Source organism: Crotalus tigris, unplaced genomic scaffold (genome assembly GCF_016545835.1).
Source record: "Crotalus tigris isolate CLP2741 ecotype Arizona unplaced genomic scaffold, ASM1654583v1 scf7180000018525.42219311030:4301911, whole genome shotgun sequence".
Lineage (NCBI taxonomy): Eukaryota > Metazoa > Chordata > Lepidosauria > Squamata > Viperidae > Crotalus > Crotalus tigris.
Window position 1 is genome coordinate 3,445,073 of NW_024097057.1, and position 20,141 is coordinate 3,465,213.

At 46.5% G+C, this 20,141-nt stretch overlaps 2 protein-coding genes across 6 annotated transcripts; one reads left to right on the forward strand and one right to left on the reverse strand.

Moving 5' to 3' along the window:
- Positions 1 to 933: 933 nt before the first annotated feature.
- Positions 934 to 11,862, reverse strand: HERPUD1 (homocysteine inducible ER protein with ubiquitin like domain 1). 5 transcript variants are annotated; one of them, XM_039353785.1, is made up of 8 exons: positions 11,611 to 11,862; positions 8,250 to 8,327; positions 8,068 to 8,142; positions 6,994 to 7,121; positions 5,975 to 6,094; positions 5,066 to 5,410; positions 3,927 to 4,052; positions 934 to 3,157 (listed from the first exon to the last, which is right to left on the reverse strand). In XM_039353785.1, the coding sequence occupies exons 1-8, from the start codon at positions 11,785 to 11,787 to the stop codon at positions 3,073 to 3,075; spliced, it is 1,134 nt and encodes a 377-aa protein (XP_039209719.1). In that variant the 5' UTR covers positions 11,788 to 11,862; the 3' UTR covers positions 934 to 3,072. The 5 variants fall into 5 exon arrangements, with proteins under 5 accessions (XP_039209719.1, XP_039209718.1, XP_039209717.1 ...); XM_039353784.1 differs by having other exon boundaries at positions 934 to 3,160; XM_039353783.1 differs by having other exon boundaries at positions 1,241 to 3,157; positions 3,927 to 4,035.
- A 5,360-nt stretch (positions 11,863 to 17,222) lies between these two features.
- TMEM30B (transmembrane protein 30B) lies at positions 17,223 to 19,229 on the forward strand. Its single transcript, XM_039353787.1, has one exon. It carries the CDS (start codon positions 17,394 to 17,396, stop codon positions 18,480 to 18,482), a length of 1,089 nt encoding a protein of 362 aa, XP_039209721.1. The 5' UTR covers positions 17,223 to 17,393; the 3' UTR covers positions 18,483 to 19,229.
- Positions 19,230 to 20,141: the final 912 nt, after the last annotated feature.

Sequence of the window (20,141 nt, forward strand, 5' to 3'; positions counted from 1 at the left end):
CGGTGCTTGGCAGTTAAGACGCTGGGTTTGTCTGCTGGAAAGCAGCAGCCCAGGTTTGAGACCTTAGCGCCATGGGATGGGGTGAGCTCCTGTTACTTGCTCAGCTCCTGCCAATCTAGCAGTTCGAAAGCAGGCAAATGTGAGTAGATAAATAGGTGCCACTTCGGTGGGAAGGTAACAATGCTCCGTGATGCCATGCTTGCCACAGAACTGATTTTGGATAGCGCTGGCCCACTGGCCTTGAAACAAAGATGAGCATCGCTCCCTACAGTCGGCAATGACTAGCCGAGTAAAATCCGCAGGGGCTCCTTTACCTATTTTGTATACGCCACTAGGACACTTATATTTTCCTTCATTGGCACTCCTATTTGTTACAATGCAGCAGACTTCCAGTTTCTACTAAAGTTGCAGAAAATCTTGTCGGGATTTACATTAGACCAAAGATGATGTAAAGTGGAAGATTAACGGCAACTACAAAATCTACAATTTCCGTCTTCTGCTCAGAAGGAACAAAGAAAAACTGACAAAAGTTTCGTTTTGTTAGCGGTAAAAGCTTGCAATTATGATTTTAGCTCTGCATTTTTAAATCTAACATAATCACCACAGGTAGTCCTCAACTCACAACCAATTAGTTGGCAACAGACATTTAAGACTGTTGTTCTGTCCTGGGGCGGGGGGGGGGGGGGGATGATCTTTGCAGACAATGAATTCACTGCAATTGACTACAAAAGTGGCTACAAAATTGAGCGGTTATGTGGTGACCTGCTTAATGACAGGCCTGACTTACACCTGTAATTCCAAGCTCAATTATGGTCATAAGTCAAGAATTACCTGCATACAGATCGTATATTTGTAACTAAGTTGAAAAAGGATGCCAGTAAATTGGCAAAGACAAAACCCACTAGAAAGATCCAGATCCAGATCATACAATTATTTATGCAACTCCAGTATTTTATTTTTCAGAGCGGAAGACCCCTAGGTTTAAAAGACAATAGACATTTATGATTTTGAGAATATATTGTATATCCCTCAAAATGATTCCTGGAGTCTTTTCAATTTACAAAACTGGTGGCTATTGTGTATATTTCCCCCCACTTTTATCTTTGTTCCAAATATCACCATGGACAGTTTTATTTTCTATGAAGTTATGTAAGATTAGAGGATTAGAGGAGCTGCTGACATGCCAGCTTCCCTTTTTGTTTGAAGTCTGAGTCTTATCAATGCAATAATTCCCAAACACTTGCAAACAATCTCAGTTTAATAAAATTAAGCTGCAATATATTAAACCTTTGTTTAATAATGTACAAGAAAAAAAGTTCAGCCATCATGTGACTGTCCTTGTGAAATTTGAGTAGATAGAAACAGAAAGCATCCAGGTTATAATCCACAATAGAGAAAACACACCTTTTCAGCATCATCCTGAAATCCAAACACAGAGATGGGAAAATGTTTGTATATGCAAAATAATCCCTGAGTGGAAAAGAATGACTTTGGAAAAATGCAATTCTAGCAATTCCAGGCAAAGAGGCTTAAGTGGGGGGAAAAAAATAATCTTGAGCGTTATAAGCAGACCAATTAATCAGAACCCAAAAGAAGTAATTTTCTTTTGCTTGTACTAAAATGTCCAAGTTAAATGCAGGTGTTAAAGGATATTTTTCCCCTCCAGAGACACTCTGGGCATCTACAGGTGAGATGTGGCCATCACAACCATACTTAATTTGCATCAGTCTCAGCGATTGTGTAGTGGCAACTCCCATTCTTTCTGATGTTATACTGCAGCTTCCAACATCCACACCACCTTTTGATTATAAGATGCTAGAAATATCACAGCCTGGGTTCAAAAACTTCTACGTGTAAAATGAACAGCTGCAGTAATTTTGGGGGATCCTCTTACCCCCCCCCTCGACCCATCTTGGGATTTGGACTATCCAAACTCAGGGGAAAAGGTTACCGACAAAATATCCCTTCTTTTCCAAGTGTAAGCGCCTCCAGTTCACGGAGTTATGCTTCACCCAACTTCAGATTCAGACCAAAATTGGATCCATTTTTTAAAATTTGTATCCCAGAAAGCACTATTAATTCACAATTATGTATAGCTAATAGGCAGGGAATCAGCCTGAGAATCTGCACGGAGGGAGGGAAGGATTGTTCACCATCTTCTTTTACACAAATCTCATTCTCTTTTTTTTAAAGTTTGAAATGTAAGGACAAGAAGAACTTACAGATTAACTAGACTGCTGGCAAAATAGAAAGCGGCTTGAAAGAAGTCATATTTGCAACTTGATCTATCAGAAGACACGCCTCCAGACCTTCTCTCGACTTACTAAATTGGCAAAATAGGAAACCCGCTCGTGCTTGAAGCCTAGGAAAATACTTTTGGCTACACTGTGTAGCAGGGGTGGGCAATTATGGACCCTTTACCACCTGCCAACTTCAACTCCCAGAATTCCAGAGCCAATTCTAGGAGTTGAAGTCCGCACGTCGTAAAGGGGCCGTATAGTTCCTCGCCCATTGTGTAGTATTAATAGGCTTGACTGTTACCTTCTGTGGCAAGCTATTTACACCTTATCTTTTACACGTGTTGTCAGCAATTAAGCCCAGCTTTTTCTTCATTTTTGGCATTAACTTCCCCTGCACGGTTTTTCTAATATGGCTGGTTGCGCAAGATTGCACACTCCGTGCACGCAAGCATGAGATCCACTCTAAATGGAATCGAATGATCCTGGCAGAAGGAGTCTGCCTCTCTTGCACTTGGCCCCCAAGACAGCCGAGGTACAAAACGTCACACCGCCCTCAAGCCATGGCTTCAGTGATCTATTGTTTGTGTCCGTGAAGCTCTGAGCTAGCATCACCTCGTTGCACCTTCAGCCACATCTGTCTTTAGCGTCAAAGTCTACATTCGCCCTCTTTCACCCAACCATCCGTGGCCACGTTTGGGCATGCCAGCTCGTGTCCGGACCGGCCTCGGTAGTCAAGAAAGAGGAAGTTATGTGCCCAGTTAGTTTGCCACAGCTGGAGGCCCCTCTGGCAGAAGAGAGGCAAAGAAAGTCTTAAAGAAAAGCCAAGCTGTGCTCATGAAGGAAATGGCTGGGGCCGGCTGGATCTCGCCTGGGGCCTCCGAATTCTCCGTTTCATTTTGTTCTCTTGGGTTCTCCTCCTGCTGAGATGGGGGGGGGGGAAACAAAGTTTAATTACACGGATACTTTCCCCTAGGAGTCTCCAACAGTTGGCATGGTTTAACGAGGCTGAAGTTGAACATTTTTTTTTCTTTTGGTTGACTTTAGGCAAAATTCCTGCAAGCATCCTATGTTGACATCCTGAACGTAGGCTGTGCCTTACAACAGGGGTCCCCAACCTGTGGGCCCTGACCCACTACTGGGCTGCGGGCTATTGGTCATCGGGCCGCCTGAGTGGCTGGCTGATGTGTGCCTGTGTGTGTGCAGCCCCATTTGCACGAGCGTTACCAGCGTTCGTGCCCCCACTCGCGCAAGCAACAGGAGTTCATGAGTGCACACCCACGCACCCATTTGTTCACCCCCTACAAAACCATCCCTTCTTTCCCCCCCCCCAAGGTTGGGGAACTCTGCCTTACAAACAAAGCTAAGCTCAAAATTTGTTAAGTGAGTTTTGCCCCGTTTTACGACTGTTCTTGCCACAGTTGTTAAATGAATCGCTGCAGTTAAAAACGGTTAAGTGAATTGACTCTGAAACGGTTAAGCGAATTGACTCTGCTTGTCAGAAAGTTGCAAAAACTGCAGCCATGCTGAGGGGAAAAGGGAGAGGTTTCCAAGCTGAGCCATGCTGGCTCAGGAATTCTGGAAGTTGAAGTCCACGAGCCATAAAAGAGCCAAAGTTGCCCACCCCTGCTCTAGGTTAATTCTCAAAAGCAAAGTTTTATGATACTTTCCTTTAGGCATGAAACCTACTTGTTGTAAATTGTTGTTCTGATCTTGATTAACAGCGGCTTGGACAGGAATGTTGTTCGGCGGTGGCTGGACTGGCCTTCGTCTGAAAGGGAACCAGCCAACCTGGTGTCTAAGAAGGGAAGACGTCTGTTAGAAAGGCAAAAGCCTCGAGTCACCATCAATTTCTAACTTTTACAGGGGGATCTATTATTTGACGCAGACGTGGACAGCCACTGCCCTTTCCAGCAGGCTTCCAGACATCCAGCCTAGTCAAATATTCTTGATTTTAGTAAATTTCCTCCGAATACAGGTAGTCCTAACTTATGACCACAATCAACCCCAGTGAGACAGTTGAGTTTTGCCCCATTCTATAACCCAGGGGTAGGCAGGCAACCTTGGCTCTTTTATGACTGGTGGACTTCAACTCCCAGAATTCCCGAGCCAGCTATGCTGAGGGGAAAGGGAGAGGCTTCCAAGCTGAGCCATGCTGGCTCAGGAGTTCTGGGAGTTGAAGTCCACCAGTCATAAAAGAGCCCAGGTTCCCCACCCCTGCTATAACCTTTCTTGTTACAATTGTTAAGGGAATCACTGCAGTTGTTTAGTTATTAACACAACTATTAAGCAAAATCAATGGGGAAAGTTGCCAAAGGTGATCCCATGACCCTGGGAGACTGCAATCGTCATAAATACAGGTAATCCTCGATGTACATCCAGAACTGAGCGCAAAATTTCTGTTGCTAAGTGAAACATTGCCCCATTTTACGTCCTTTCTTGCCACACCTGTTAAGCGAAACACTGCTGTGGTTGAGTTAGTAAACACGGTTGTTAAGTGAGTCTGGCTTCTCCACTGACTTTGTCAGAGGGTCAGGCGACCCCAGGGGACACTGCAACCGTCATAAACACGAATCAGTTGCCAATTGTCCAAATTTTGATCACATGACTATGGAGGGAATGCTGCAACGGTTGTAAGCGTGAAAAATGTTTGTAAGTCGCTTTTTCGGTGCCGTTGCAACTTTGAACGGTCACTAAAAGAATTGTTGTTGAGGACTACCTGGAGGTGAATTCAAGCCCTATGCAGGAACCAGACACAGACACAGACACAGACACAGACACACACACACACACACACCGGCTTCCCAGCCCAGCCCAAGCGGACTCACAGGTACATGAGGAGGGTGCCGGCCATCACCAAGAGGAACCGGCTCATGCTGGAGTAGAAGTAAACGATGTTGACGAAGACGTAGAAGAGGGTGGCCGAGTAGAGCCAGTCCAGCCAATCGCGGTTGACTTCTTCGTCTTCCTCCATGAGGGGCCCTCCCTGGGCATTCATGCGCAGGTTGGGGTTCACTCCGGGGTTGGCTTGAGGGGGGGCATTTTGATCCACGGGGGGGTTCTCGGCAGGGAACGGACCAGGAAGGGGAGCTGCGGGGGCCACCGGAGCCACCGAGATCTCCTGGGAACGTCTGGCGGAGGAGAAGTCGCCCGAATGAGCGTTGGCAGCCATGCTGGAGAGAAAATGGGACACCAAGACACTTTTCTCGTGCTGAAAGAACAGCGTGGCTAGAAGTGCTTGACCGCACAAGGACAGCGGTTGGTGAAATAGAAATGTACCCTAAATTATAAAATTTCGGGGGTGGGTGGGAATGCTGGCTGGGGAATTCTGGGAATTTTAAGTCCACAGGTCTTGAGAAACAGTGGCCTCCTGGAATCCGTATGAAACTTGCAAAATTCTGCATTACCACAATTGTGGCTAAAAGATGCTCGGTCCAAATGACTTTCACACCACTTTTTGCCACACGGGCCAATTTATCAAGTCTGATTTTTTTTAATTATCATTTTTCTTTTTTGTATATTGTCTCTATCTGGCTGTCATCTTTTCTGTTAGTCTTTGGTTCGGTTATTATAAAGCCAGCGCGGACACCTATTCTCAAAACACTTGATGCTGTTCACCTGTATTGACAGCTTCATATCATCAGGGTGTGTTTTTTTTTTTTTAAAAAAAAAACGTGCATTGAATTTCATGGGCTTAGCGTGTAACTTCAGACATAAAGAGTAAACATGAAACTTACTACTGCATGTAGTATTGCCTTGTGTAAAACTGATGGAACCAGAGGTGCAGCATGTGATATGCTGTGTAGGATGAGTAACTGGAGCTCACAGCTGGAAAGGGGTGCTGATTCATCGGAGATCTGGTTTAGGAGACAGAATGCGGCCATTACAGTCAGTCTTCCAGTTACAAGCTATAACTGAATTGACCCCAATTTACAACCATTTTTGTGGTGGTTGTTAAGCAGGCCCATCGTTGGGCTATGGGGCTGTTTTTTGGCAGAAATGTGAAGTAAATGCCAATTTCCTGCCAAACCATTTTAAATCATGGTCAAGTGACCTGGGGTGCTGCAAACCTTGTTAAATGCAAGCCAACTGCAGAGCACCCAGCGTGGTCATGTGATTGCATGGGGGGGGGGAAGACTATGTCAGAACTTCAAAGCTGGACCCTAAGTCCCTTTTGGGGAGGGATAGGTCTGTTGCAGTTGCTAAGCAACCAATCTTTAAAAGGCGAGGACTTCCTGTATTTCCCCCCCTCCTTTAAAACCTTCAGCAAGGGTTTTTGTAAAGTAATGCTGTCAGCTTTCTGAACGAAAAATTTCGGTTTCTGTACCACCACCACCTGCCTCCAAAATGTAACATTACAGTCAGCTTGTTCCATTTGTTCATGGAAGGAAAGCGCTTAAGAACTAGCCAATTTCATCAACACAGTTGAGACATTGATGGGATATTAAAAAAAAATGAAATCCCAGAGCTTGGAAAGGCAAACAGACGTCCCAGAAGCAAGCAGAAGGCCTCTGTACAGAGGCCAGGAAACAACATGGATGTGTCCACAAAGTTACCAAGCCTGGAGTTCAAATCACAGACGACTGCAAGTTGAGTCATGGCAACGGGACCCGTTTCCAACCCAAAAAAGGAAAGTCCAGTTGCTATGATTCCACTTCTAGACAAGACTACCTGGATGGCTGAGAATCTTCACTGTCAAATCACAGAAGCTTCTGTTCTTCGACCCCAAAATAAGAATTTGGATGCTCAAACGTACCTTGTGGCAGCTTCCTCTGTGGTCACAGACGGGCCTGGGGGAGCCTCTTCTTGGCTGGGAGCAGACGCTGGGGGAAGATCCGAAGGGTTCTGGCCCGATGCAGTGGACTGCTGCTTGGCCTCAGCCACCTAAAACAAAAGGAATTTGCCGCTGCATTTTAAAACAGGCTTCAAAACGTCTGCTCCGAGTATTCACCTCCATTTCACAGCCACCCAGAGTCCTCTAAAGCAGAGCTTTAAGACTTGTGGACTGGCTGGCTGAGGAATTCTGGGAATTGAAGTCCACAAGTCTTAAAGCCACCATGTTTGCAGACCCCTGCTGTAAAGCAAAGGATTCCATCTTGTTGGGAAAGCAAAGGTAATGAGGAAAGGATGCAGCCCACACCTCCATCACAAGAGCCTCACTTGACTGACCACACAAAGCCCTTATAAACAGAAGAATACTGACACTGATAGACTCCACTCAAGATGTTACCTAGACTGGTAATGAAATGTTCGGAAATCAACCCACAAGCTTGGAGAATGAACCTCCATCCCCAATTCTACCTATAGAATCACGGCTCTGTTCACCTGCTAAGCCAAACACAGCCAGGAAGCCTTCCTGAGGTTGCACAACATGGAAATTGGGCCATTGTGATCAATAAACCAAAACTGGAACTAATTCTGGCTTTCTGTGAGGTGTTGTCTGATTTCCTACATCCTGGAACATTCTCAACCTTGGCAACTTTTAAGATGTGTGGACTTCAACTCCCAGAGTTCCCCAGCCAGCCAGGAGAATTGAATTCCACCCCTCTTAAAAGTTGCCAAGGTTGAGAAACAGTCCTAGAATGGTTTCCTACAGACCCAATTTCCTCCTCTTAGTACTGCTGATCAAGAAAACATAAGCCTCCCTCAGGTGGTTCACCTGTGGAAGAACTTACATCCAGCCATCCGCTGGGCCTTTTGACATCAGTCCCCACCTCCATCGAAAAATCCCCATAACAGGTCGGTACAATATAAAAATCTTGCCAAGATCACAAAATATATGATAAAAGTCAGTGAGAAGCTAACATCTCGAAGGATCGCTTCTCAATACCTTCATGTCAGTTCCTTGCATCTTGGGCAGATTCTTGGAGTTACACACCAAATGGAGAGCGTGAACCGTCTCCTGCTGAAACAGAAAGCATATTAAAGCTTCAAATGGGAACTCAGGGGAGACATTTTCTTGATCTTCCATTAACTGCTGAAAGCAAGGCTAGCAGGTCAAACGCCACGTACCTTAGTGAGGACTTCTTGCAGAAAAAGATGGTCGTGCAACAACTTTCCAGAATAAATCAACCTCTGAGTGTCTTCAGGCTTTGAAGTGAAAAAAGACAGCAGTTAAAATGGTGGAGTTTTTTTTCTTTTCTTTTTTAAGAATAAGATTCCTCATTCCTGTAAATGTGCAAGCGTGGATTCTTGTTCTTAAATTATAAACAGCCGAACTCTGGACAACTGGCTAAGCAATGACCTTGTGGTCACTTCTCGTGAGGTAAATGTTTCCCTTTTGAATGAGATTAGAGCTGGATTCCAGTTGTTTCATCCGTGGCTGAACTGTAGTTGCACATGGAGATATTGGGTCTTTCATCAATAGGCTTAAAAGATCAGTTAAATCGTTGCAACAAATGCCAATTGCACAGAAGCGTTTACAGAAGGAGCTGATTGTAAATAAAGACACTAGTTTCAATATATTCTAGAGAGCAACATTTTTTTTTAAAGGAAGCTATTTAAGATTTGTTATCTATTCCCCTGTATCAGGGGTCTTCAAACTTGGCCCTTTTATGACTTGTGGACTTCAACTCCCAGAATTCCTCAGCCAGGCACTTCTGAAGCCAGGTAAGACAGAACAGCTTGGGAGAATATCAAGCTTTTGCAATTATTACCAGCCTAAGGCCAAATTTGTAGGCATTTATGTTAATCATTGACATCTTTCAGGAAGCTTTATCATGCCACCTTTTCTTTTGATCACATTAATTAGCAGCTCATAGTAGATTTCAATAAGACCCTTAACCTTCAGATAACCCCATGCTTTGTCGTTAAGCTGAGGCACTATTATCCTTAGCGATTCACTGCTGTTATTTTGGATGTAAAGAATTCTGGATGTAAAGACCGGCTTTTACTAGCCTTTTCCAACCAGGCGTTTTTCAATGAGAAGTAAGCCCACACAAAAATAACAAACAAAACATGTGGAGGCTATCAGTCTGGGGAACTGGTTGTTCTGCACGTTTGGTTTTGTAGTGCTGGCACTTTTACGGGCAGAGTAAGACACGTTTCCCTGCTCCAAGCTTCTCTAGAGAAATCCCTGGGCGGAAGACTAAGCACAAGCTCAAAGCAGAAAGGGTCAAATCCTAACACCCCATTGTACAATCAACAGGCTACGTTGCAGGTCATTGGGGCTAGCTGGCATGCAAGGCCAAAAGGCCAAATAGATGGACAATGAGCAACATTGAGTGGCACCACCCAGCCTACATCACCAGCGGCCTTGGGGAATGAGGGTTGCTGCAAAATAACTTCCCAAAAGCCAGGGAAGGTCACAGGCACCACCCAGTCTTGGGACACTTTATCTTACCACAACCCATTGCATTGTTTTGAGATTGTTCTTTCATTCCTTTGCCTTTCCTGTACAAAGAAAACTTTTATTGCCTTTACTCCTGTTCCAGCAGGCAAGATGTAGGCAGTTCCAATGGAGGCTTCTTATCTTGTTATCAAATGGCCAAAGTATTTAGCCTTGTCCGTATCAGGCAAAGGGAGACAGTTTCCAAAATACAGAAACACACAAACATTATGAAACTGTACCGAAACCTCTTCTCCTTTTGAGTGATCTTTAAACAAATAAAATACTGCCAAGTTGGCTCAGTCGCACCATCTGCTTTGCAAAGCAAATCGAGTCAGAATGATTTGTTTTGTAGGAGGAAAGATACAAAAAAGCAGCCATAAACTATATATTTTTTTCTACTTTAAGCACTAACTTTTAGAAAGACGCCTAAAATTTCTGAGTATCAACAGCAAGCAACCAAAGCTGTTCACAGAAGGATGCTTTGGGGAAAAAAATGGAAATATGGGGAGTTTTACTGCAAATGAACAGATAAAAATATGCAAAGGACAAAATGTTATTCTTTTTCCAATCAGATGACCCAGACTATAAATGTTTTGTAATAAATGTACTGATTGCTGGTATGGAGAAAGCATCTCACTTTGGCCTTGTGTCCTGAAGCTACAATTCTCACAAGCAAGAGGCCAGCAACCACAAGGAAATATTGAAAGTTCTGATCTGACAAATAGAATAACGGAGATTAAAAGGTCCTTAGAGGTCTTCTAGTCCAACCCTCTGCTGAAGCAGAGACTCTCTAAGGCCATTTTGTAGAGATGGCTGTCCAATCTCTTCTTAAGAGATGGAGCACCCACAAGATCTGGAGGCAAGCTGTTCCACTAATTGTTCTCCAAATACCAACACGCCCAGTGAAATGTCATCATGCTAAACAATATTAACAATTTCCATGAAAATATTGCAGGAAAAACGGATCAGACTGGTTCCCCAAAGAGCCAACCCACATAGCAAGGATTTTTATTTATTATTTTTTGGGAGGGGAACGCCTTCTACAGCCAAACCTAACTCACAAGGGGTAAAAAAAAATCAGGCTAAATCCTTGCCCACTACTCAGATTTTTTTAAAAGAGAAAATTCAAAATACACAAGGGACATCTCTGGTGAGCATAGCAGGCAGTGCCAGGAATGACTGAGAAATTCCTTTAAAATTTGGAACAGGCCACCCAACTCCAGGGGCTGATAGGGTCAGACCTTGGTTAGTCCTGGGACGGGAGGCCACCAGGAAATCCTCAACAAACTGGAACAGAAGCCATTTTGGAGAAAAGCGACTTCCTAGAATTAATGGAGAAAAACTTCCTGCCTGCCTAGCAACTTCTCTCTCAGAAAGGCAATAAATCAACAATGCAAGGAACTCCTTTTTTTTCCAGACCAACAAAACAAGGCCTTGCCCTGAATCCTGGGCCAGAGCCAATGCACTCTGTGCATGTTCAGAAAGGCACTGGAATAAACCAACCCTGCAAGGAACTGCGCATTTTTTCTTCTTCAAATGCAACCTTTGAAAGCTCTGAATTACCCAATAGAGGAAAGGCACTCTGCACTTGCTCAGAGCTCCATCCTCTGACCTGGCAAGGAGGCCAACCGGGGTGGCTGGGGAGGAGACTCAAGAGACCATCCTTAGCCAGGTCCAAAGGGCTTCCATGCCGGCAGGGGACAACTCCCATCATCCCCAACCGCACCACTCTACTGTCCCAACGGCGATGGGGAAGGAAAGGACGCCCAAGCCCCCCCCCCCAAAAAAAAGCAGGAAAAGGCGCTTAAGCGGCTTTCGAAACCCGCTTCCTCCCAAGCCCCAGCCAGCTAGGCCAGCCTTCGGCCTCGGGCCCGTCCCTAGAAACCCACCCAGAGGCCCACAAATCTTGGCACGCCATCCCCAGCCAGCAAACCGAAGTTGGATAGATTGCGCCCATCCGAGGAGGCTCCACTTCGCGCAAGGGGAAGGGAAGTGGGGAGAGAGAGAGGCTGGCCGAATGCGCATGCGCATTTCAGAGCTCACCGGCTCATCCGGGTGAAGGTGTCGCAGCTCCGCCTTGAGGCGCCGGACGCTCCAGGAGCGCCGGGCCGACAGAAGCAGGTCCGGGTGGCGCTGAGCGGGGCTCTTGACGACGAGGCCGACCTCGTCCACAGCCGCCGCCGCCGCCGCCGCTTCCTCCTCGGCTTGCCGGTTTTCCATATCCTCTGCGGCCTCTGAACCCTTCAACTCCCCACAAGCGTTTCTCGCTCTACGACGACGACAGCGGCGCTGGGGCGGCGACGGCTGCCTTTATAGCCTCGCGGGCGGCTCAGGCCACGCCTCCGCATTGTCGCGACGTCGCTGTGGCCGCCGGGGATTGGCCGTCAGAACGACCTCGAGTCAGACGTGGGCCTATCAGGAGAGGCCGCTGGCGGGAAAGGATGGAAGAGAAGACGCGATAGGGCGGGAGGAGGTCGAAAGGGGCTTGTCAATCCGGAGGCGGGAAGTTGAGCTTGGTTGGTACACGGCACACATCGTCCCCTATTGGACTACCATTCCCACAATTCCTCGCCTCTGGCTTGGTCGGCAGGGGTGGAAGGGAGTTGAAGTCCACAGTCTCTGCAGGCTTCCGCATTTCGTAACCGTGTTTACTGTTGCTGCTGCGTTCCCATAAGAAATCAAAGCTAAACTAAAATTAGGTTGCTTGTGTGGTGGGAATGCAGCCCTTGCCTTAAAACGAGGCGTGGGCCAGGCAGTCCCATTAAATTGCAATGTGCTGCGTTTGGACATTGTGTAAAATGAATGCAACAGCTCTGTTTTGCAGCGTTTAGCTCTTTAACCCTGGCAGCTTTGGCTTTTAAATTGAGGTTTGGCAGCTGGAAACTGGGACGGAGAAGAATATTGGAAGTCGTCTTATTACACTATTCAAGTATCTTTATGTATCCCATCATTGCCTAGTCCTTCTTTTCACTAGGTTAGCCATACCCAAGTCCTGCAACCGTTTATCATATCTTTTAATCTCTAAACCCCAAATCGTTTTGTGGCTCTTTTGTGCACTCTTTCCAAGGTCTCATCTTTTTTACAATGTGGTGAGCAAAACTGGATGCAGTATTAGAGAAGACGAGGAAAACCTTCCCAGTTCTTATTTCTCAGGGGAAATTAGAGGACCTTGGTCAATCGTAGGGCCCAGAGTCCCTTGATTGAGTTGGGCAGCCATAAGAAATTGGATGGATGGATGGACGGATGAATAAGACTCAGCCCATTGACACACACACAGGCACACAAAGGGAGACCCATCTATTTGGGGCAAATGAAGAAAGCCCCAAGGAAAAAAGGTATCAGTCACACTGTGCTCCATCCCTTAATTTACCCACATAAATTAACCATCTTTAACCAGGGAGCCACTTCAAACATTTCATATTGCCCAACTAATGCTATTTGGGTTTTCTTTAATCTGGTACAGATCACAAGCACAAAGGGTGAATTTTTTTTCCTCCCACAAAAGCTCTTTTATTATACAAAATCAAAGGCCTGTGCTTGACTTCCAACCTTCCTGCTAAGGCTGCCCATTGTTTCTCTAGTTGCCTCCTCATTTTAATCTAGAGTCTTCATCTCATTTTACATTGACAAGGATTTGCTATTTACTTTAATATGTAAATGTCTATCTCAGCCTTTTATCTCCATGTTCCTATCTGTTCTACTTGTAGCTGATGTTTTCCTACTTTATCTACCGGATTTGTTAAGCTCCTTCGCTCAGGTGTTAGAGCCAAGCTCAGCTCATTTGCATTTGAAAATCCTCCTCTATAGACTGGCAAATGCAGATGGTCTCCCCCGTCCCCTGCCCCAGAGCTGAGAGTCGTCTTTGAACGGATATGTGGAGCTCTGTCCCTGGGACGCTGCAAGCTGTGGGCCTGTTTTGGGACTTTTGCAGATTCTGGCCTGGTTTTTTGCCTACCTCTCAGGTTTAAATCCTGAGAGGATTAGTTTACTTCTATTGTCTGGAGTACTGCTTTTCAACCTGGACTACCTTAAGATGGGTGGCCTTCAACTCCCAGAATTCCCCAGCCAGCATGCTGTGAGTTGAGAGGACTTCAGCTCCCAGAATTCCTCAGGCAGCATGCTTTAAGATGGGTGGACCAACTCCGAGAATTCCCCAGCCAGCCCTAAAGCATTTCTGGCTGGGGAATTCTGGGAGTTGAAGACCACCCATCTTCAATTTGCCAAAGTTGAGAAACAGGACTGTAGATCTCTGTCCGTGTTGGCATGTACAAATCTGGAATGGTAACTTTCAGCCAGGTATCTTGAGTCCTTGGCAGAGAATTAATGGCTGAGTGAACTTGTTAGGCGAGTCTGAAATAATTGCATCATTCTAAGCTGAAGCAAGAACCGGGCAACTTTTTATTTATTTTTAATTGCCTTTATAAAAATAACACAAAAAGGAAAGGATCTCAATCATTATAATGCTAATGCGAACATTTTGAAAGAAAAAAAAAGGTACACATAAAAAGTGCTTTAAAAAGTGAAAAAAAATAGAACCCATAAAAGAAAACAACACAATATCAGAGCAATTAACAGTTACATAAGAGTGGAGCAACTTATTGTTTCATTTAGTTTTTACATCCACTTTCTATGCCAGAAACCAATTTAACTATTTCAGTTTCAGTCTTGTGGATCTTGTAAAATCTTTCTCCAGTCAAATGAGCCAGAAATCAAAATAGTAACTCAAGAGATAAGAAATAACATTTAATATTGAATGTTTCGAAGTGAGGAAGCCATTAAAACCACCTTAGATCTTTATTTATTTTTGCTTTTTTGCTCACTGTTGAGCACTTTGTTGCCATTTTCCTACTAGGGGAGATTCTTATTAGTTTATTTATTTCAACTCTGGGTGACTTATAATTACAAAAATAATAAATTCATGGACAGTACCAAGAGAGAGAGATCTGCCAAAATCCTATTCAAGAGTGGTTCAGCGATCACCTTGTTTAATATCCAAGAGAACAACCAAATTTTTAACGATTATCAGAGTGTCATCAGGCTGGGAGTTATCCAGTAATCATTCCAGAGTGTGGGTGTCATGACAGACAAGGCACACCAGCAACGTCCCACTAGATGACAGTTTAATCCAGTGTTTCTACACCTCAGCAGCTTTAAGGTGTGTGAAGTTCAGCTCTCAGAATTCTCTAGCCAGCATTTTCCTGAGGAATTCTGGGAGTTGAAGGACACCCATCTTAAAATTGCCACGGTTGAGAAACACTGTCCTAGCAACATAATAGTTCTGCTAGTTTAAAAAAAATGGTCTTCTCCAGTAGGTTGCTGGCATTACCAAACAGCAGAAATCTTTTGCCAACCACAAGATTTGCAGAGAGGAAGCGTAGCTGCATGTTGTTCAGAAGCATTCCCAGGCCATAGTGATATAATTGTTATGGGTTTATGGAAGAAATTCTCCTGGAGACAGTTACCTGCATTTCAAGGTACGGCCTGTAATTTGCAGCCTTGTGTGACATTGCCTTTCTGGATAGAACCAGGTGCTGGTTTCACATTGTGCAAGAGAGGAAGCGTGGCCCAGGTTAAGTGGCTGATGCAATCCTGAAGCTGTTTGCCGGAGGGGATTTTTAAAAGCCACACTGCACTGTGAGGATTTCTCTCACACAAGCGACAACCCAAAAGGGAAAGGGAGTGTGTTTGTGCTGCATTATAGAAGCAGTCCTTGACTTATGATGACAATTGAGCCCAACGTTTCTGTTGCTAAGCACAACATTTGATAAGTGAATTTTGTCCCATTATGGCCAGATTTTGAGAGACTCCTGCAAGTATTCAATTTCTTTAATTAAGAAAAAAAGACGGACATAAAGGAGATGAAAAAATAAATGAGGTACTGATAGAGGGGAATATTTAGATATTAGATAACCTTTATTGTCATTTTTTACTGTGGGCACAACGGCACACATTAAAAAGGAAATTTAGTTGCTTGCTCTCCAAGTGTACACCCCAAGTGTATATTTGCAGCTGAGGGATGAAATGGGGGATCCTTGGTGGTCTCTGAGCTTGGTTGATTTCTTGCAGACATTTCATTATTCAGCTAAGTAACATCACTGCAAACTACCCCTCCCTCCTGGCACTGATGATGTTGCTTAGTTTGGTAATGAAATGCCTGCAACAAAACAACCAAATTCCCAGAGCACCAAGGACCCCACAGTCGTCGTCCTCCTCCTCTCCTCACAAATCACCACTCCCTTCTAGCACTGATGATGTTGCCTAGTTTGGTAATGAAATGTCAGCAAGAAAACAAGCAAGCTCAGAGAGCACCAAGGGCCTCTCAAAAAAATAAAAGATGGGTCTGGAAGCCATCCAAGTCTCTGAACAGATGCTTCCCATGCTGCAATATTTGGGGCAGATCCCACTTTTCCTTTTTTTCCCTCTGATCCACAGGTTGGGACTTTGCAGGCAACCCCTGTCACCCCAGGGGATCTAAATAAAGCAGACAGAGAACAGTCAAGGCCTCTGTTCCCTTGAGGTTACTCTCTGAAGTGGCTGGGCTGCCCACAGCTAAAACCAGGTGTTCCACTTCCATTTTCAGCAGCTGTTGCCTTACCAGGTGTTAGATGCCTCTTTCCTTCAGGCTGGTGCAGTCCTCGGTACTGGTGGTCCTCCATTTACAGCAGTTCAGTTAGTGACCGTGTGAAGTTACAACGGCACTGAAAGATGTGACCTAGGACCGGTTTTCACACTTATGACCGCTGCAGCCTCCCCATTAGGGCCTTAGGCAGTCCCTGTGGGGCTGGCTGGGATATTGACTGACAATGGGGAAAACGTAGGGGAAGTTAGAGGACACAGTGCCCCTTGGCGGCTCCGTTGGGTATTGCAGGGTCCCTGACATCTCCAAGCACCAAATCTTAAGATAGGTACCCTGTTCCTGATCCATAAACTCAAGATGGACCAGGGGAAGGGGGAGACTGGGAGACTGGATGGTCGGAGGACAAAAGCCAGGAAGTGCAAGGCGGAGGGCCAAGCCGGAAAGGCCGTTTTTCTCTCTTCCAAAAGCAGACTAGAGAACAACAGAGTCGTAAGGGACCTTGAAGGTCTTCCAGTCCAACCCTCTGCTCAAGCAGAAAATCTTATCAGATTTCAGACAAACGGTGGTCGAATCTCTTCCTGCAAACCTCCAGCGAGGGAGCAACTTCTAGAGGCTAGCCTTTCCACTGAGTGTTCCCCCCGAACAATTACTTGCATTCATTAATTCAAGGCCACGCGGGGGCTTCAGCTCCCAGGTCCAGGCGTCTTCAGGTTGCCAAGCGGGGGGGGGGGAACCCTCTCCCAAAGGCGGGATTCCCTCTCTGCCACGATGGGATGGAGAAAGCCGAGAGAGGGACCCGCCACCGAAGAGGCCGGCCCCGGCGGCCCTCAGGCAACCAGCGGGAGGGGGCAGCCAGTGCCGTCGGAACGGCCCACCTGGAAGGTCCGCCCGCCCGGCTCGAAACCACCGGATGGGAGGACGGGGACGCCTCTTGCTGGGCTCAGACTCACCTGCGCCTTCTTTCCCGGCGCGCAGGTGAGGGCGGGGCGACGAGTCCTGAGCCCTGGACTCACCTGCGCCTTCCTTCCCGGCGCGCAGGTGAGGCCGGAGGGGCGGGTCCCAACCGGCGGCGTCCCCGCCCACCTGTCCGAGACCGCCGCCCTCACCTGAGGCGCGCGAGAGGCCGCCGCGGCCCGCCCACCTGTCCCTGCTGGCGGCGGCTTCCGGGCTCGGGCTACTCCGAGGGCGCGGTCGCGGGCTCCGGGGCAGGGCGGCGGGGCCAGCGGCGCTGGATCGGCCGGAGGGCAGCATGGCTTCGGGCTCTTACAATGTCAGCCGCGCCTTCCACGAGGCGCCGCCGCCGCTGCACAACCGGCCGGACAACACGGCCTTCACCCAGCAGCGCCTGCCGGCCTGGCAGCCGCTGCTGTCGGCGGGCACGGTGCTGCCGCTCTTCTTCGGACTGGGCCTCGCCTTCCTGGCCATCGGGCTGGGCCTTCACTTCACCTCGGCGGGCATCCAGGAGCTGGAGCTGGACTACACCGGGGCCCCCGGCACCAACTGCTCCAGCTGCGCCAGCCTGACCAACAGCAGCAACCCACGCCGGGTGCCCTCCTGCCAGTGCTGGCTGAAATTCCAGCTGCCCGCCGCCTTCCCGCTGCCCGTCTGCCTCTACTACCAGCTCTCCAACTACTTCCAGAACAACCGGCGCTACAGCATCTCCCGAGATTACGAGCAGCTCAGCGGGATCGCCTGGGCGCTGCGCCACCCCTTCCAGGAGTGCCAGCCCTACCAGTACAACAGCCAGGGGCTGCCCATCGCGCCCTGCGGGTCGGTGGCCAACAGCCTCTTCAATGACACCTTTGAGCTCTACCAGCAGCTGCAGAACGGCTCTCTGGCCAACGTGACGTTGGATAAGCGGGGTATCTCCTGGTGGACCGACACTAACGTCAAGTTCCAAAACCCGGAGCCGGTCAACAACAGCTTGTGCCTGGCCTTCAGCGGCACGGCCAAGCCTCCCTTTTGGTCCCGGGAGGTCTGCAAGCTGGACCCCTACGACGTCAACAACACGGGCTTTGTCAATGAGGAATTCATTGTCTGGATGCGCACGGCTGCCCTGCCCACTTTCCGAAAGCTTTACGCCCGCATCCGCCACGACAACTTCTCGGGGGCACTGCCCCCGGGCACATACTACCTGAACATCAGCTACAATTACCCCGTGCTGGGTTTCCACGGTACCAAGAAGGTCATCTTGAGCACCCTCTCTTGGATGGGGGGTAAGAATCCCTTCTTGGGCATTGCCTTCTTGGTCCTGGGCTCTGCCTGTATCCTGGGTGGCCTCCTCATGACGGTGGTCCATTTCAAATACCGGCACCAGGATGAGGATGAGGATGATTAGGAGACCAAGCCTGACTTCTCCTTCGCAGGACATCCCATCATTCCTCAGGTGGCATGACGAAGGAGTGGGGAATTCTGGGAGATGCTGGCAAAGGACATCCAGCAAGCTGGAAGCTGACATCTGAAGAGCATTGGGCTTCAAAAAGCTGTGAATAATTGGACTGTAGCAGGGTCGATGCTTCTCAACCCATGAAGAATAAATTCAGTCTATTGTGTAGCTTTTCTTGAAAATAATCCTCAGCTCCGTAATTTTTCAAGCCGGTGAAGTTGATTTCTTGTTAAATGGCATAAGGAAATTGAGTGCCATCATTTGAAATCATTAGAAGTTTGATATGAAGGGTGTGGCTAACACAACATGGCTTGGGAAACAGTGCTGTTTTCCTTATGAAGGGACTTCCTCCAAGCAAACTGATGATTACTTATGGATGTTGGAAACTATCATTTCATTTGGATCTTAGATTTGGCCTGTTCTTAAATGCTGGGGAGATAACCCAGCATTTGTTGTCTACACAATATTTACTCATCGATAACTACTATGTGTTGCTGATCCCCTAGGATGGTATGTTTGGGATAAATTCAGTTGGTTAATTAACAGTCTATTATGTAAATATAGCCAATGAAAAATGTATACAGGTAGTCCTTGATTTATGAACATAATTTAGCCCAAAATTTCTGTTGCCGATTTTGCAACCTTTTTTGACACAATTGTTTAGTGAATCACTGTAATTGTTAAGTCTGCAACATGGCTGTTAAGCGAATCTGACCTCCCCAATGACTTTGCTTGTCCGAAGGTTGCAAAAGGGGATCACGTGACCCCGGGATACTGCGACCGTCATAAATATGAGTCAGTTGCCAAACGTCTGAATTTTGATCACATGACCACGGAGAGGCTGCAATGGTCGTAAGTGTGAAAAATGGTCATATTTTTCAGTGCCTCTGTAATTTTGAACGGTCACTAAACAAATCGTTGCAAATCAAGGACTCTAATAAAGACATTTGTGCTTAGCTTTAAGCTTGTTAGCCAACTGTTTCTTAGCTAAGAAAGTTCATGGAATAACTGACTTCTTATCACTTTGGGTGGAGTTATCCTCCCCCCCCACACACACACCTTCTTGCATTTGCAGTGGTGTAGTTCAGGGGTCTTCAAACTTGGCCCTTTTATGACTTGTGGACTTCAACTTCCAGAATTCCTCAGCCAGGCAAGGGCCAAGTTTGAAGACCCCTGCTATAGGCTATTCAGTCACTGTGTAGTTAAATCTGATCGTTATCGGGGAGAATTTTTAGATTTTCATGAGAAATCAAGTTCCTTCTTAAGCTCGTGCAATCTCTGTGAAATGGTGTTGCTTTCCTTAAAAATCATACACTGTCCTAAGAATACTCGATATTCCTATGCCATTTGGGATGCCTATTTATGCCTATGATACTTGATAATTAATATACCAGAATGGATATTCTGGTGGGATATTTTATATTTCCAAAGTGATTCTCAGGTGTTTTATCTCTTTAATAATGCAACTGATTTTTTAAGGTAGAGTTATTGGAAGCGTTAAGTGTGCATTTTGGTGAGAAGTACACGTCACGTTTTCTCTTTTCTGACTTGAAGAGTTTTCCAGAGTTTACCTTTCTGTATTTTAATCAAATAAATGACATTATGGTAATG